This window comes from Carcharodon carcharias, chromosome 2 (assembly GCF_017639515.1).
Source record: "Carcharodon carcharias isolate sCarCar2 chromosome 2, sCarCar2.pri, whole genome shotgun sequence".
In the NCBI taxonomy this organism is placed as follows: Eukaryota; Metazoa; Chordata; class Chondrichthyes; order Lamniformes; family Lamnidae; genus Carcharodon; species Carcharodon carcharias.
In genome coordinates this window covers 164,693,430-164,709,493 of record NC_054468.1, presented here as the reverse complement: position 1 = coordinate 164,709,493, position 16,064 = coordinate 164,693,430, and the positions used below count along the sequence as shown (strand labels likewise).

The window sequence follows — 16,064 nt, the reverse complement described above, 5'->3', positions numbered from 1 at the left end:
ATTAGCAGGGAGACTAGGAAATGTTTTTTATCCAGGGGGTTCTAAGAGCCTGAAAGGGCAGTAGAGGCAAAGTATTTGGATATGCACCCGAGGTGCCGTAACCTACAGAGCTACAGACCAAATGCTGGAATGTGGGATTAGCCTGGGTGGCTTGTTTTTCGGCCGGTGCAGTCATGGTGGGCCGAATGGCCTCCTGTGCTGTAAACTTTCTGTGATTCTAAGTAAGCATTGTGCTATTCTGCTGCTTTCCTTTCAGTATTACCTTAATGCAAGACTGGTAACTGCAAGAAAATGTGGCGTGCAGCAGTTTGCTGGTGGCATTGTGTGTGGATGTTTTGGATTGGTCCTGATTTAAGGTGCAATTTTTGTTCTTGCCCAAGCATATAATCATAAAGATTTGACTTAACCAATAGCAAGCATTATGCCACTCATATCTTGTAGATTGGCTGTATGCCTCCACTGTTAGGAAAGATGCCCTTTGAAATGGAGTCGGGTGGTTTTCTTTGCAATCTGATGTCTACAGTATCCATTGCTAAACTGATATGGACTAAGTAGAGGGTAAATTGTCAGTACTGACTGTAATGCATAGCTTTCATATTGCTGTAAATGTTTTTTTTTAAAAGTTAATCACTGATTTGTAATCCATCTGGTCCAGTCAGTTCTTTTCCATGTGCTTTTCATAATTTTCAATAAGGTTGCTGCTGCAGCAATGAGTGAAACAGTTAGTGGAAAATTTGAGTTGCTGGGATTAGATGCCCTGATTGAATTCATAGTGCAAAGTGAGAAAGTAACAGTAAGGAATGTAGAGGGACAGAAATTATTTATTAAAAATACTGTCACTGGGTGTACCACTTTATAAAGGAGTGCATCCCCAAAATCAGCATGAGGAATACCAATGATTAGCATGTTTGTTTAGATATTCCGTTTATGGGAGTAGGGAATGCATGTTATGGTTCCAGAACAAATAGTGTGCCAATTTTAACGTTTTTGTAACAACTTTGAATGTAAATTTGCTCGGGAATGCCTCAAATTAATCAGTTCTGAAGAAGTTATATTGGATTCAAAATGTTAACTGTACAGATACTGCTAGACCTGCTGAATTTTTCCAGCACCTTCTGTTCTTATTTCTAGAATTAAACTTTTCCATTTTTGTAGTATCTAATGGGATTACACAATCATCAAAACAAAGCTCTGGACAGGAATGCTTAAATCTGCAATACTACTAGAATTTCTTTCAAAGCAAAATCACCATACTGTATTCTAACTATATTGCTGGTTAAGATGTTTTATCATTTAACTCTACAAATCACCTCTTATCTTCTGCTCTTGCCTGGAAACAATTCTGGTTTATATTGCAGTATACAGGCAAGCAAACAACATTAACATGCTGAAGGAGAAAATGAGAATTGAAGCTACGCATGTCAAAAAGAAGCAGCTCCATCAGTATTTGCCAGCTGAAATTCTACAGAAAAGGAAGAAGGTAAATGTGCACTGCATAGAACTTATTCAGCCCTTTATCTTTGCATTTTTGTTTAATTCTTATTCTCATTCTGTTTGCCTTCCAGCAAAGCATTCCTGACATTAATCGGAACTCTTCTGGAAATGTTGGTAATCAAAATCGCACTTCTTTGGACGGAAGTCCTTTGGACAGTTCAAGGGATACTGATGTTGGCACCCCTCTTGGCTCTCCTGCACTGTTACAAAAATCTTGCAAATCAAATACTCTGGGAACAGAGGACTTGCAGAAGTATGTGAAACTTCATGTGGAACATGTTGAGTATGTTGGCATTCTGTGTTGTAACGTTATGACACTGAAGAATTTTAATTTTTCTTTACTAGAAACAGTATTTCCCCTGGAAAAGTACAAGCTTCAGATGTAACAAAACTACTACCTAATGAGGGTGCTTCTCCAGAAACGCAGCTTGGCCAAATGAAGTCTAGACCTGTTATTCTTGCAAGTATGTCAACTTGTCCTAACTGATTTGCAAGACTACACGTTGTGACTTCACAGATGTTAACTATAAACTTTTCCTTGCAGAGAATGATCCGATTTCCACTGCAAATCCCACTCCTCCTCAAGCACTCTGTACCATTCCCACTGTTGTTGGGCGTAGTGTAATTCCTTGTTTGACATCTCCTCCTCCATGTAACCAGCCGCTACCAAATGGGACCAAGCTAAATCCTAGCCCCAACAGCTCTTCATCGAAAAGACCTCATTCACCTACTTTGGAAGAATCTCCGAAACGACTTAAAGACCTCCCATTGGTAAATACCAGCAGGGTTTAGTTTATGCAAAACTTTTAGGTTTACCAGCACTTCAAACTTAAAACACCACATGCTTATAAGTAGCATTTGAGGGAGGAGGTGATTTTATACCTGATATATGATGGGTGTTTGTGAAAACTCACTTAGTTGCTCTTTTTCTTAATATGACCTTGAAATAATTTTCCTTTTCTGCTTTCCAATTTCTTTCATTTTGACTTACTCGGATCTGTTCTAGTGCTGACTAGAGCCAGTAGCAGATCAAGTTTAGAAGCGAATTGTGTATGTTTAAACTAACTATAGTCTGTAATCTCTCATTTATTTGCCTTTTGATTAAATTGCATTAATTTACTGCCAACTTCTCACATCTGCATGAAGGAATATTCTTCTTACAAATCAAAAAGAATTGTCAAAATTGCCTTGTGTCCGTCCCTACCTCTTCCATCCCTCATTATTTTTCTATATTTGGAGTTTACCAGATCAATGTCATTTTGTAAAGTATTTCTATTGACTGCCTGCAACAAACTTTCAGTGAACATAACACACAATGCTCTTAAATTAAGTGATTTATGCTGAGATCTACATTGAAAGAACTGTGGTTTATTGCTACTAAATTGACACTTAAGTTAGAGCCACTTTTGATAAAGAGCATTAGTGTTTCAGACAATGCAAAGTTAACTTACCATTTGGGGTAAAATTCTGAAATGCTACTGGTTCATGCATTTGGAGGAGTGGTTGTTGCATAATGCTTGTAAATGCAAATTACACCACAAATGGTAGGTGAGTGTCATTTAAGCTTTCCTTTTATTATTTGTTCTCAACATGTCCCCATGCTGGAAAGGCCTTATTCATTACCCATCCCTATTTCCTTGAGACACTGGAGGTGGGCCTAGTTTTGAACTGCTGCAGCTCTTATGGCAGAGATGCTCCTGAAATGCTGCGAACTAAAGAATTCTAGGATATTGTGACTATGAAGGAATAGTGATGCATGTCTAGGTTAACATAACCTTTCACTTTGAGGTGATGGTTTCCCATGACGTTGCTGCCCTTGTCCTTCTCAGTCATAGAATTTGCATGTGAGAGTTGTTGCGCAGTCAAAGTAAGCTTGGTAAGTTACTGAAGTGGATTCTGTAGATGGTCTTCAGTGTAACCACAATGATGATGAGAGTGGATATTAAACCTTGGGGTACTGACCTGTCATGAAATTATGTTGAACTGTGTTGTGTTTGCATGGCAAGTGGTATGTGTTCTATCGCACTCCTGTCTGAGCCTCATAGTGGAAAAGGCAAAGCAGTTTATCCTCAGTTGAATTTGTGGTACAAAGCAGGAGCTTGATGGAACGTATGGTTATTTTATTTGTAATGCGCATATTGCAAGAACATTTTTCTTTTTCAACGGTATTAGGATGACATTAGCCTAGAACAATATTTCCTTTTCAAAACAAAATTGGGAGCATGTCCTTTCAGGAGCCACAGTTAGTATTGGCACTGTCAGGCTTTTTAAATGTTACATAATTTAATTTAGAGCTAAATTAAAGTTAAACACTTATCACAATATTCTGGAATGTTGTTTCAATGCTTTTCTTTCCTGTCTTTCCAGATGTGTGCCATTGAGCCAGATGATTCTGCTTTTAAACAGCCCTGTTCATCAAATGAAGAGGACGGACAGAAATCTCAGAAAGATGGACAGGTAGTGGTAACTACAACTGAAGGTTGACTACAAGGGTGTTCATGGTGACTGAGGGTGTTCATTTCTCACTGGTTAAACGGGACCATTCACTAGCAGCTAAGACGGTACAGCTTTACCCTTAAACTGGTGAACCTGTCAGTAAATATCAGTTCATTTATCTGTAGTCCTCCCTCTTGTAAATTCAGTCCCCTCCCCAGCTTAATTATCATTATTAAATCTAATGTTAAAAGTTAATAATTAAATATTTGAATTAATTGCGATATTTTATATTTAACATCCTGCTTATGTAGAATATTCCTGAAGACAGTATGTATTGGCAGGAGTTATGGTGAAGTGTTTATGTGCCCGTTCGCAATACCCAATAGGTATACCTATGGTATGTCTTCTGCATGAAAGGCAGTTTGTGCAAGACGTTGCTCTTGTAATCTTGCTTTCTATACTGCATTTTACAGTCTGTACCCTCGTGTTTTAGACTTATACAAGAATTTATGCAGGTATAAAGAACAAACTTGTTTGCAGCTTTATATTTAATTTCACTGTTAGGTTGACTTTTACACTAGGACTATCAACAAGAATTAAGTGACATTTATATGCACATTTTTCTGTTGCTGCTCTGTTCCCCTATAGGGAAATGTTTGTTGTGGTGCAACATTTTACCTGTTGTCGCAGCTAGCACCAATCTGAGTGACTGGAGGCTAACTTTCAATACAACAAGTAACTGGAATACCCCAGATGCATCAGTGGGTATTCAGCTCCCTTACAATGTCTGGTTCAATTGTTTGTCATTTCAAGTAATCTTATCAGGACACAATGTAATAAATTGTTTCCATGCCTTTGATTCTTTTAAAGCAGGACACAATGTAATAAATTGTTTCCATGCCTTTGATTCTTTTAAAACAATCAAATTTGCACATTTTGTATAGTGGGGGGGGGGGGGGGAGAGGTTTCACCTATCTGAAATTTGTTTTGCTTCAATTGATTAAATTGTTGTCTGTATGTAACAGGACAACCACGGAGAAGTGAAATCCATGCCCATTCCAACAATTGATACAAGATCACAGGTACCACCTATTAAATCTCTTTCTTCACAGGAAACGATGATTCTACGAGTAATGTCTGCACTCAAAACTTTCTGAAGATTCTTTAAGGGAGCTAGAATGATTTTCACTTTTAAGTCTTTTTAAAAAAAAAAATCTCTTGTACTTCTAGAACTCATCTTTAACAAGTGCAATTTAACATGCTTCTTTCTGTCCTTGTTTTGGTGCTGCTTCTTTTTTTACAGAGACTACCTAGCAAGGAGCTGCCAGATGCATCATCTCCAGTCCCCACGAGTAGCATACGTGTCATAAAAAATTCCATCAGACTAACCCTTAATCGGTAGCATCTCTATCTTGTCAGGTAAATGTAATTTGTAATTCTTAAACCATTCAAGCATGTCAGTTGTGTTTTGTTAAAATTTACCTTGACATGAAAAGTGGAGCCCTTCTATGTAATTGTTACCCTGACTTGGTGTTGAAGCCAGAAGGTGGGTTGTTCGAATCTACTCCACTATACGTTTTGCAGACCAGATGCTAGAAGTACCAGAAGTATGTTTTGGTTTACACTTCTTCAAAGTATATGTACTGATGACTGACTCTGCTGGTTAACCAGCGATGTCCATAAACTTGAGGCCTTTTTTTAGAAAATGAGAAAGGAGGGAGAGAAAATCAAAGCCTTAAATGGATGGAATAGCATCTGGCCATGTAGATCAACCAGTGTCCTGGACACATTTGTCTCTTTGCCCTGAATTATGCATTGTATGTGTGTAAATACTTGTGAACCGCCTTTTATTGAAAAAAAAATCAGTATTGCATTGACAGTTCTTTTCAAAAGGCTGGTATGTAATTTTAATAATTGTAAAATAACAAAAAAACTTGTCCTGTGATGTATTTTTATGTTAACCGCACCCCCCCCACCTCCTCCATTGTTTTGTGTATATAACAAAAAAACAAAAAATATGTAGTCTATTTTAGTTATTGGTATAGGGTTTTGAGGTTAAAATCTTTACAGTTGGAGAATTGCATCACTATTCAGGAAAGCATTTACAGGCAATTGTTTTTTTCATTATTTCTAATGGCCAATGACAAGTCTGCTGATTTTTCTAGTGTGTGTGTGCGCGTGTGTGTGTGAGTGTATATATAGCACTGCATATAAATGTCTACAAAGCAGAATGAAAAGTTTAGTAATTGCCTAAAATTGCCTGTTTTCTGCTGTAACTTCATTGTCACTGTGATTTACATTTTCCGGTGCATTCAGTTGATTGTTTTGTAGGCCTAAAATCTATATGTATTTGAAAGAATATTTTTGTATTTACTGTATATAAAAAAAACCTTAAAGAGTAAAAAAAAACTTTAAAAACTTATTACGTGTTTTGTGTATTGTAAAATTTAGTCATAACTGAACTTCTTGTGGAGAATTAACCCTCCAAATAGATGGTTAAAATTTGAACCCCAGTCTCCATTAATACTCTGTTTTTGTCTTATGATTTTGAAATCTGGAAGGTTGCTGTCCATAAACTAGCATCCAGCATAGGCCAATGAGAAACTGGGCTTGAGTCTGCACACAGAGGAGCCAGATTTAGCAGTATTCGCCAAGAGCTGGCTCATGAACGCTGATCTTTGATTTCAGAATCTGGACTAAAACAGTATAGATATGTTAAGTACTACACTTGACAATCTTGCCAGCCTAAACCAAACTTCAGGGAATGACAGAAGTTTTCCTTTGCTGCTCAAGATGCGATTTTGTGGAGGACTGATTAACCTGTTTGTAGATGTCGTGAAATCTTGGCTTGTTCAAATAATATACAGGATCAAAAGTGCTGGACAAATTTATACTGAGATAGTATTCTTTCCAAACAATAATTATCTAGTGGAAGAGTGAATAATTTTTATGTGATAGTGCTTTTTACTGTTAATGGCTAAAAATTCCAGATTGCAAGGACAGCCAGGTGAACTACTGGAACTGATATCATAGAACATTGGCTGTGAAATAAAAGAGCCTGCAGCGCCTGATTTTTCCATTCATTTTGTATTGGGAGTGGTGGACCTTGGAATCAGCTCTTTGCAAATTTAACAAGCATCATGCCACCTATGTGGAAAAATTTCTAACCAAGCAATCATGAGATAGGATCAAGTAAGCAGGAAGGAGAATCATAGTGGTACTCAAGGTGGTTTTTGTGGGAGGGGGCGGGTTGGTGGGGAAGAGTTTTAACCCAGAAGCAGGTGGGTTTCAGTCAATATACTCGAGTTAAAACTCCACAGCATGTCAGGAACCACAACTCTCCTCTGGGTCTGGAAAACATGCCCCTTTTCAAACCTGGAACCAAAGCTGCTTCTAATCTCTAATTGGCCACTAGTTGTGACTGGCAAAGATCGAAAGCTGACTGCCAATTCTGTTGTTCTGGTTGGGAAAGGAGAGAGGTGCAAATATTAAAAAAGAAATGCTCACCAACTAATGGAAAAATACATAGAGGAACAAATTTGCAAGGAAGTTGGAGCAGTGCAAGAATTTTATAGTAGTTATAATGGGGGACTTTTACTATCCCAGTCTATATTAGGATGTTTTTTATTCATGGGATGTGGGCATTGCTGGCTAGGCCAGCATTTATTGCCCATCCCTAATTGCCCTTTTGAGAAGGTGGGGATGAGCTGCCTTCTTGAGCGACTGTGTCCATGTGATGTACATCCACAGTGAACATATGAGCATACAAATTAGGAGCAATAGTAGGTCACTCGGATCCTCGACCTTGCTCCACCATTCAATAAGATCATGGCTGACCTGATTGTAACCTCAATCTCATGTTCCTGCCTATGCCTGAAAACCTTTCACCCCCTTGTTAATCAAGGAGCCATCTGGCTCTGCCATAAAAATATTGAAAGATCCTTTCCATCACCTTTTTCAGGAAGAGAGTTCCAAAGACACTCATCCTTCTGAGAAAAACATTCTCCTTATCTCTGTCTTAAATGAGTGACCCCTTATTTTCAAATAGTGACCCCTAGTTCTAGACTCTCCCACAAAAGCAGACATCCTCTTCACATCCACCCTGTTATATGATGTGACAGGTGATATGTGCCAGGCGAACCGAATCCACAAAGGAAACTTGGCCACGCTATTGCACGGTTTTGCAATTTGTATTTATTACCAGAGTTGTGCACTGACTTCAGAAGTAGTGAGTCCTTTAGTGATTTTAAAAATTAAAATTAAAACATTTATTAACAAAAGGAAAGAATTCAAACACCTATATAAGATTACAGTTATTTGATATAACAAATCCCAAAATTCCTAATTAATCTGACTCAACTACACACCCCCTTTAAGGAGCAGCCCAAAATAGTTTAAATTTAAACAGGCAATCCAGCAAGGTTACCACAGCACCCACTCGACCTTGGAATTCCAAAGGCTTTTTAACACAACTTTGGTTACTGGACACAGGAGACTTCTGCAAAAGTGGCTAGAGGCTTTTCCCCAAGGCTGCTTTACTCAGTGTACCTTTCAAAATGTTACATGGCCACACTTCTACATAGCCTTCCATCCTTCTTTAAATATGTTTCTTTCTCTTTAATGTGTAAAATCCCAATGTTCTACATGTCTTTGTAAATTTACTTTTCCCATAATCTAAAAAATTTCATGTCAATATGGCTTCTTTCCTTTTTGGGAAAAATAACCTTGCCCTATTTATCTTGTTAATTGTAAACATCCTACCATCCCTTTGAAAATCAAACATCAATTATCTAAAAATGTAAATTTCATTCACCTTATTTGTGGCACCCTCATCTTTGCTTGCCCATCTCTATTTCAGCAGTCTGCTTTACACCTAACTCTTTTGATAGTTTCAATCTTACAGTCTACCTGCATCTAATTCAATTAAATCAGCCACACACAAAATCCACACTCCCATCCATAAGCCTACAATAATATGAAAAATATTATAGTTTTGTGACACTATCAAGACTCCTCAGGACCTTGTATGTTTCGATCAAGTCACCTCTTACTCTCCTTGACTCCAGTGGATACAAGCCTAACCTGTCCAACCTTTCCTCATAAGACAGGCTGCCTATTCCTGGTATTAGTCCAGTAAACCACCTCTGAGCTGCTAATGTATTTTATATCTTTTCTTAAATAAGGAGACCGATACTGTACACAGTACTCCAAATGTGGTCTTACCAGTGCCCTGCACAAGTGAAGCATAGCCTCTCTATTTTTGTAATCAATTTCCCTCAAATTATAACACTAATAAGCTTTCCTAATTACTTGCTGTACCTGCATATTAGCCTTTTGTGATTCATGCACTATTTTTTATTCTTCCTGCCAAAATGAACAATTTCACACTTGCCCTTATTATACTCCATTTGCCAGATGTTTGCCACTCACTTAACCTATCTATGCCCCTCCTGTAGCCTCCTTATGTCCCCTTCACAATTTACTTTCCTACCATCTTTGTGTCATCAGCAAATTTAGCAACTATACCTTTGGTTCCTTCATTCAAGTCATTTATATAAATTGTAAAAAAAATTGACACCCCAGAACTGACCTCTGTGCACACGACCCGTCACATCCTGCCAACTAGAAAAAGATCCAATTATGTGAACCCTCTGCATTCTGTTAGCTAGCCAATTTTCTATCCATGCCAATATGTTACCCCCTATACCATGAGCTCTTATTTTCCGCAATAACCTTTGATGTGGCACCTTATCAAATTCTTTCTGGAAATCTAACTACAGTACATCCATCAGTTCCCCTTTATCCACAGCACATGTGACCACTTCAATAAATTGGTTAAACAGGATTTCCCTTTCATAAAACCATGTTGACTCCGCCTGATTGCAATAAGTTTTTCCAAGTGCCCTGCTGTAACATCCTTTTTAATAGCTTCTAACATTTTCCCTATGATAGATGTTAGGCTAACTGGCCTGTAGTTTCCTGCTTTCTGTCCCTCTTTTTGAATAAAGGAATTATATTTGCTGTTTTCCAATCTAATGGAACCTTCCCTGAATCAAGGGAATTTTGGAAAATTAAAATCAATGCATCAATTATCTTATTAGCCACTTCTTTCAAGACCTTGGGGTGAAGTCCATCCAAATCCAGGGATTTGTCAGGTCGCAGCCCCAACAATTTGCTCAGTTCCACTTTCCTGATGATTGTAATATTCCTGAATTCATCCCTCCCTTCAATTTCCTGATTTACAGCTATTTCTGGCTGTTACTTGTGTCCTCCATAGTGAAAACCGATTAAAATACCTGTTTAATTCATCCGCCATCTCCCTATTTTCCATTATCAATTCCCCCAGCACACTTTTCTATAGGACCAAATCTCAATTTGTTAACGCTTTTCTTACTTAAATATCTACAGAAACTCTTACTATCGGTCCTTATGTTACTAGCTAGCTTTCTCTCGTACTCTAATTTTTCCCTCTTTATTAATCTTTTTGTCATTCTTTGCTGTTCTTTGTCTTCTCCAATCTTCTGATCCACCACCCGTCTTTGTGCAATTATATACAATTATACTTGTACAATTATATACAGTTAACCATGGATGGTGGGCCCCCTCTTTGGAATTTTTTGTTCTCATTGGAATCTATCTGTTGTTACGACCGCAGCTGGTGTTATTCACTGAGCAAGCCAGATCCCAGAGGGAAACTTGTCTTACTGATCATAACTTTTTTTTTTGTATTTTAAAAAAAGGGGAAAACTACTAAGCCCAGAAGTATAGAATTTCAGTGACACTTTTTAGGCTTTTAAAATTAAAAGCTTTATTAACAAGAAAAGCACACAAGATTATTCCCCAAAAATCTCACTTTGTCAGACCATACAAGTAAACTACTAGGTAACAGCTCCCTTATAGGTTTTAATCATAAAAATCCAGTAATATTACCCAAAGCAAAATCTGCTACTTCAATAAAGTATACCTCTCAAACTTCTCACTTCCACTCTGCTGTTTGAAAAAAACCAAAAGAAGTTCAGGAATAGACTGCTCTCTGAAAGTCAAGACTTCCCTGGCTTGAAACTGGATGGCTGCTTTAAATTCTCAATTTTTCACAACACAGCTGATCTTGGGACACCTCCCCCACACAGCCAGCACAGGTCGACTAAATGTATTTTCTTAAATATCCCTTTCCCCTTTAATCCTAGACTCCATTATTCTAAGCACCTCTGAACTCAATTTTCCCAAAATATAAAAATCATTCATTTTCCTATTGAATCCACATTTGGGTAAAATAAAATTTAGTAACCTTCCCTTGTTTTTTATGAAACCTTTGTAAGTTGTAACAGCCCCTTGCCACTTTTAAACTTCCTTTGAAATTTAACAGCTGAAAAATCAAGTTCCTACTTATAATGCAAATTTCAAACCAAGCCTATTTACTTGTGCATTCAACTTCACCACAGCCTCTCATTACAAATGCATGCATATCGTACTTTTACCTGTAATCTCTCTGTTCCTACAGACAAGCTGTTTTTACTAACCCTCCCCAATTTAATTACATACACACACACACAGCCTTCCATACAGGATGCCACCATATTTCTAAATTTAAAAGATAACATCTATTCACACTATTCTATGTATTCTGAAATATCCCTTTAAATGTCTGCCACTGAATCTCTATGATCTATCCCTTAACCTCATTTGTCAGTTCACTTTAGCTAGCTCTGCTTTCATGCCCTCATAATTGCCCCTATTTAAGTTTAAAATGTTAGCCTTGGATGCACTAGTCTCCCTCATAATTTTAGTAAAATTCAATCATGATCGCTGCTATGTAGGGGTGCCTTCACTATGAGATTAGTTCATCCTATCTTGTTGCACAATACCAGGTCTAGTATAGCTTGCCCTCTGGTTGGCTTCAGAAAATGCTGTTCTAAGAAAGTATCCCAAAAACAATCTATAAACTCCTGTGTTAATGAGGGAGTTCCAGGATTTTGTCCCAGCTATAGTGAGAGAATGGTGATATATTCCCAAGTCAGGATGGTGAATGGCTTGGAGGGGAACTTCCAGATGGTGGTGTTCCCATGCCCTTCTAGATGGTAGCAGTCATGGGTTTGGAAGGTGCTGACTAAGGTAGCTTGCTGAGTTCCTGCAGTGCACCTTGTATATGGTACACACTGCTGCTATTGTGCATTGGTGGTGGAGTGAATATTTGTGGATGGGTGCCAATCCTGCAGCCTACTTTGCCCTGGATGGTATCAAGCTGCTTGTGTTGTTGGAGCTGCACCCATCCAGGCAAGTGGAGAGTCTTCCATCACACTCCTGTTTGTGCCTTGTATGTGGTGGACAAGCTTTGGGGAGTCATGAGTTACTTGCAGGATTCCTTGTCTCTGACCTCATGTAGCCACAGTATTTATATGGCTAGTCCAGTTCAGTTTCTGCTCGATGCTAAGCCCCAGGATGTTAGTGAAGGATTCAGTGATGGCAATGAAAATCAAGGGGTGATGGTTAGATTCATTTTTGTTGGCGATGGTCATTGCCTGGCACTTGTGTGGTGTGAATGTTACTTGCTACTTGTCAGCCCAAGGCTGGATATTGTCCAGGTCTTGCTGCATTTGGACATGGACTGTTGCAGTATCTGATACATTGAGAATGGTGCTGAACATTGTGCAATAATAAGCAAACATCCCCAGTTCTGACCTTTATGATGGAAGGAAGGTCTTTGATGAAGCAGCTGAAGATGATTGGGCCTAGGACAATAACCTAAGGAATTCCTGCAGTGTTGTCCTGGAACTGAGATGATTGACCTCCAACAACCACAACCACCTTCCTTTGTGCTAGGTATGACTCCAGGAAGATGGTTGTAAAGGGCAAAGAGAGGCAAAAAATTTGTGTTCAGGAGAATTTTTTTTACATCAAGTTTCCAATTCAATAAGAAAAGAGGCATTGCTGGATCTGGTTCTGCAGAATGAGGTATGTCAAATGGATCAAATGTCAGTAGGGGAATATTTAGGGAACAGTGACCATAGTATCATAAAGGTTAGCTTTGGAAAAGGACAAGGAGCTTACTCGGGTAAATTGGAATCCAGGATTGGCTTGCAAAACTGGAAAAGGAACAATGGGCTGGCTTTAAAGAGGAGATTGGTCAGGTACAGTTCAGGTACATTCCGATGAGGCAAAAGCCACGCTAGACAAATGCAAAATTCTCTGAATGACAAAAGTAAGGGTAAGATGAAGCAGAAAAAGGATGCATTTAACAGATATTAGGTGGACGATACGAGTACCAGGCTGACTATGGATGGTTCAGAGGGGAAAAATCAAGAGAAGCAAAGAGAAAGAGAAAAATTGAGAGAAGACTGGCAGCCAATACAAAAGGAAATCCAAAAGTCACCTTTAAGCATGTAAATAGTCAAAGGGTGGTAAAAGGAGTTGGACCTAAAAGAGGATTTTCACGTGGAGACAGAGGCGTAGCTGAGATGCTAAATGAGTACTTGGCATCTTCGTTTGTAAAGACAGGTGCAAAGTTATAGTAATAAAAAAAAAATTGTTACCAGAACCGGATCAGATACATCCAAGGGTACTGAGAACAGTAGGCTTGGCCATATTCTTTCAATCCTACTTAGATACGGGGTTTCCCAAAGAACTGAAGAATTACAAATGTTACACCGTTGTTCAAAAGTAAGGATCATCCCAGCAACTACAAGCCAGTCAGTTTAACCTTGATGATGGAAAAGCGTATAGAAACAATAATTTGGGGCAAAGTTGACAGCCACCTGGGCAAGTGTGCATTTAGCTAAAAGTCATCATGGATTTGTTGAGCAGTTTGGCTAAACATGATTTGCCCTTGAGTCTTTTGATGAGGTAATAGCAGGTTGATGGCGGTAACGTAGTTGATGTGGTGCACATGGACTTCCAAGGTGCATTTGATAAAATGCCACATAAAAGCTTGTCAGTAAAGTTAGAACTCATGGGATCCAAGGGACAGTAGCAGCATGGATACAAAATTGGCTGAATGGCAGGAAATAAGGTAGTGATTGTTTATTTTTCAGATGGGTGGAAGGTATATAGTGGGGTTCCTTGCACTGGTGTTGGGATACCTGCTTTTCTTGATCAATATTAATGATCTAGAGTTGGGGGTGCAGGGCACAATTATAAAATTTGCAGATGACACAAAACTTGGAAGTATTGTGAACCTTAAGGAGGATGGTGATGCACATTAAGAGAACATAGGCTGGTGGAATGGACAGACAGATGGCCGATGCAATTTAACCTTGCAAATTGAAATGATTCTTTTTGGTAGGAAGAGCAAAGAGAAGTGGTATCAAATAAAGTACGCAGTTCTAAAAGGGGTGCCAGAGTAGAGCGACCTGGGGGTATATGTGCACAAATATTTGCAGGTGGCAGGGCAAGTTGAAAAAACATTTAATAAAACAAAAGGATCCTGGGCTTTATTAATAGGGACATAGAGTACCAAGGCAAGGAAGTTACAATGAACCCATATAAAACATTTGTTTGGCCTCAACTGGAGTATTGTGTCCAGTTCTCTCCAGAATCTTAACAGCACAGAAGGAGGCCATTTGGCTCATCAGGTCTGCACTGGCTCTCCAAATGAGCATTATCACCTAGTGCCATTGCCTTTTCCCTGTACCCCTGCACCTTGTTTCTATGGAAACAATTATCTAATGTCCTCTTGAATGCCTCGATTAAACCTACCTCCCCCACACTTCCAGGCAGTGCATTCCAGACCCGAATCACTCGTCGTGTGAAAAAGTTTTTTCTCACGTCACATTTGCTCCTTTTGCAAATCACTTTAAATCTGTCCCCTCATTCTTGATCCTTTTACGAGTAGGAACAGCTTCTCCCTATCCTGTCCAGCCCCCTCATCATTTTGAAAACTTTTACCAAGTCTCCTCTCAGCCTTCTCGCCTCCAAGGAAAACAGCCCCAACTCCTCCAATCTATCCTTATAGCTGAAATTTCTCATCCCTGGGACCATTCTTGTAAACCTCTTCTGCACTCTCTCCAATGTGTTCACAACCTTCCTATAATATGGTGCCCAGAACAGTACACAACAGCTGAAATCTAACTAGGGTCTTTTATAAATTCAGCATGACCTCCTGCTCTTGTACCCTATACCCCTATTAGAAGCTCAGGATACTATATACTTTATTAACTGCTCTCTCCACCTGTCCTGCCACCTTCAATGATCTATGCGCATATGCACTCAAGTCCTTCTGCTCCTGCACCCCCTTCAAAATTCCATCTGTTATTTTATTTTGTCTGCCCATGTTCTTTTTACCAAAATGCATCACCTCACACTTCTCTGCATTGAACTTCATCTGCCACCTATCTATCCACTCCGCCAACTTGTCTATGTCCTCTTGAAGTTCCACGCCATCCTCCTTGCAATTCGTAACACCCCCAAGCTTCATATCATAAACTTTGAAATTGTCCCCTGCACACCAACGTCTAGATCATTAATATATACCAGGAAAAGCGAAGGCCCCTATACCGACCCCTGGGGAACTCCACTACAAAGCTTCCTCCAGCTTGACCATTAATCTCTGCTTCCTATTTTTCAGCCAATTTTGTATCCACATTGCTGCTGTCCCTTTTATTCCATGAGTAATAACTTTCTCACAAGTCAGTTGTGTGGCACTGTGTCAAATGCCGTTTCAAAGCCATTTACACCACATCAACAGCATTACCCTCATCACCCTTTTCTGTTACCTCTTCAAAAAACTCCAAGTTAGTTAAACACTCTTTCCCCTTTAGAAATCCATGCTTGCTCTTCCTTATCAACCCATATTTTTCCGTGTGACTATTAATTCTATCCTGAATAATTGTTTCTAGAATCTTGCCCACCACTGAAGTTAAACTGACTGGTCTGTAATTGCTGGAATTATCCTTACAACCTTTTTTGCACAAGGGAGTAACGTTTACAATTCTCTAGTCTTCTGGCACTACCCCTGAGTCTAGGAAAGACTGAAAGATTATGGCCGGTGTCCCTGCAATTTCTACTCTCACTTCCTTCAACATCCTTGGATGCATCTCATCTGGTCCCAGTGCCTTGTCAACTTCTGGGCAGCAACACTTTTTAGGAAGGATGTGAAGGCATTAGAGAAGGTGCAGAAAAAATTCATGACAATGGTCCAG

General features: G+C 39.0%; 1 protein-coding gene across 4 annotated transcripts in view; it reads left to right on the top strand.

Annotated features, from left to right (window-relative positions):
• papolg (poly(A) polymerase gamma) overlaps positions 1 to 16,064 on the top strand; it is a 63,633-nt gene that overhangs the window by 43,538 nt on the left and 4,031 nt on the right. For 2 of the 4 annotated variants that reach the window (XM_041209637.1, XM_041209618.1), the window contains exons 17-23: positions 1,359 to 1,480; positions 1,566 to 1,747; positions 1,840 to 1,958; positions 2,039 to 2,265; positions 3,862 to 3,951; positions 4,956 to 5,012; positions 5,234 to 5,349. In XM_041209637.1, coding sequence (XP_041065571.1) covers positions 1,359 to 1,480; positions 1,566 to 1,747; positions 1,840 to 1,958; positions 2,039 to 2,265; positions 3,862 to 3,951; positions 4,956 to 5,012; positions 5,234 to 5,332 — 896 coding nt within the window. In that variant the 3' untranslated portion in view covers positions 5,333 to 5,349. Of the gene's footprint in view, positions 1 to 1,358; positions 1,481 to 1,565; positions 1,748 to 1,839; positions 1,959 to 2,038; positions 2,266 to 3,861; positions 3,952 to 4,955; positions 5,013 to 5,233; positions 6,353 to 6,491; positions 6,790 to 16,064 lie in introns of those variants that run through there. The other 2 variants (XM_041209628.1, XM_041209608.1) reach the window with 2 other exon arrangements.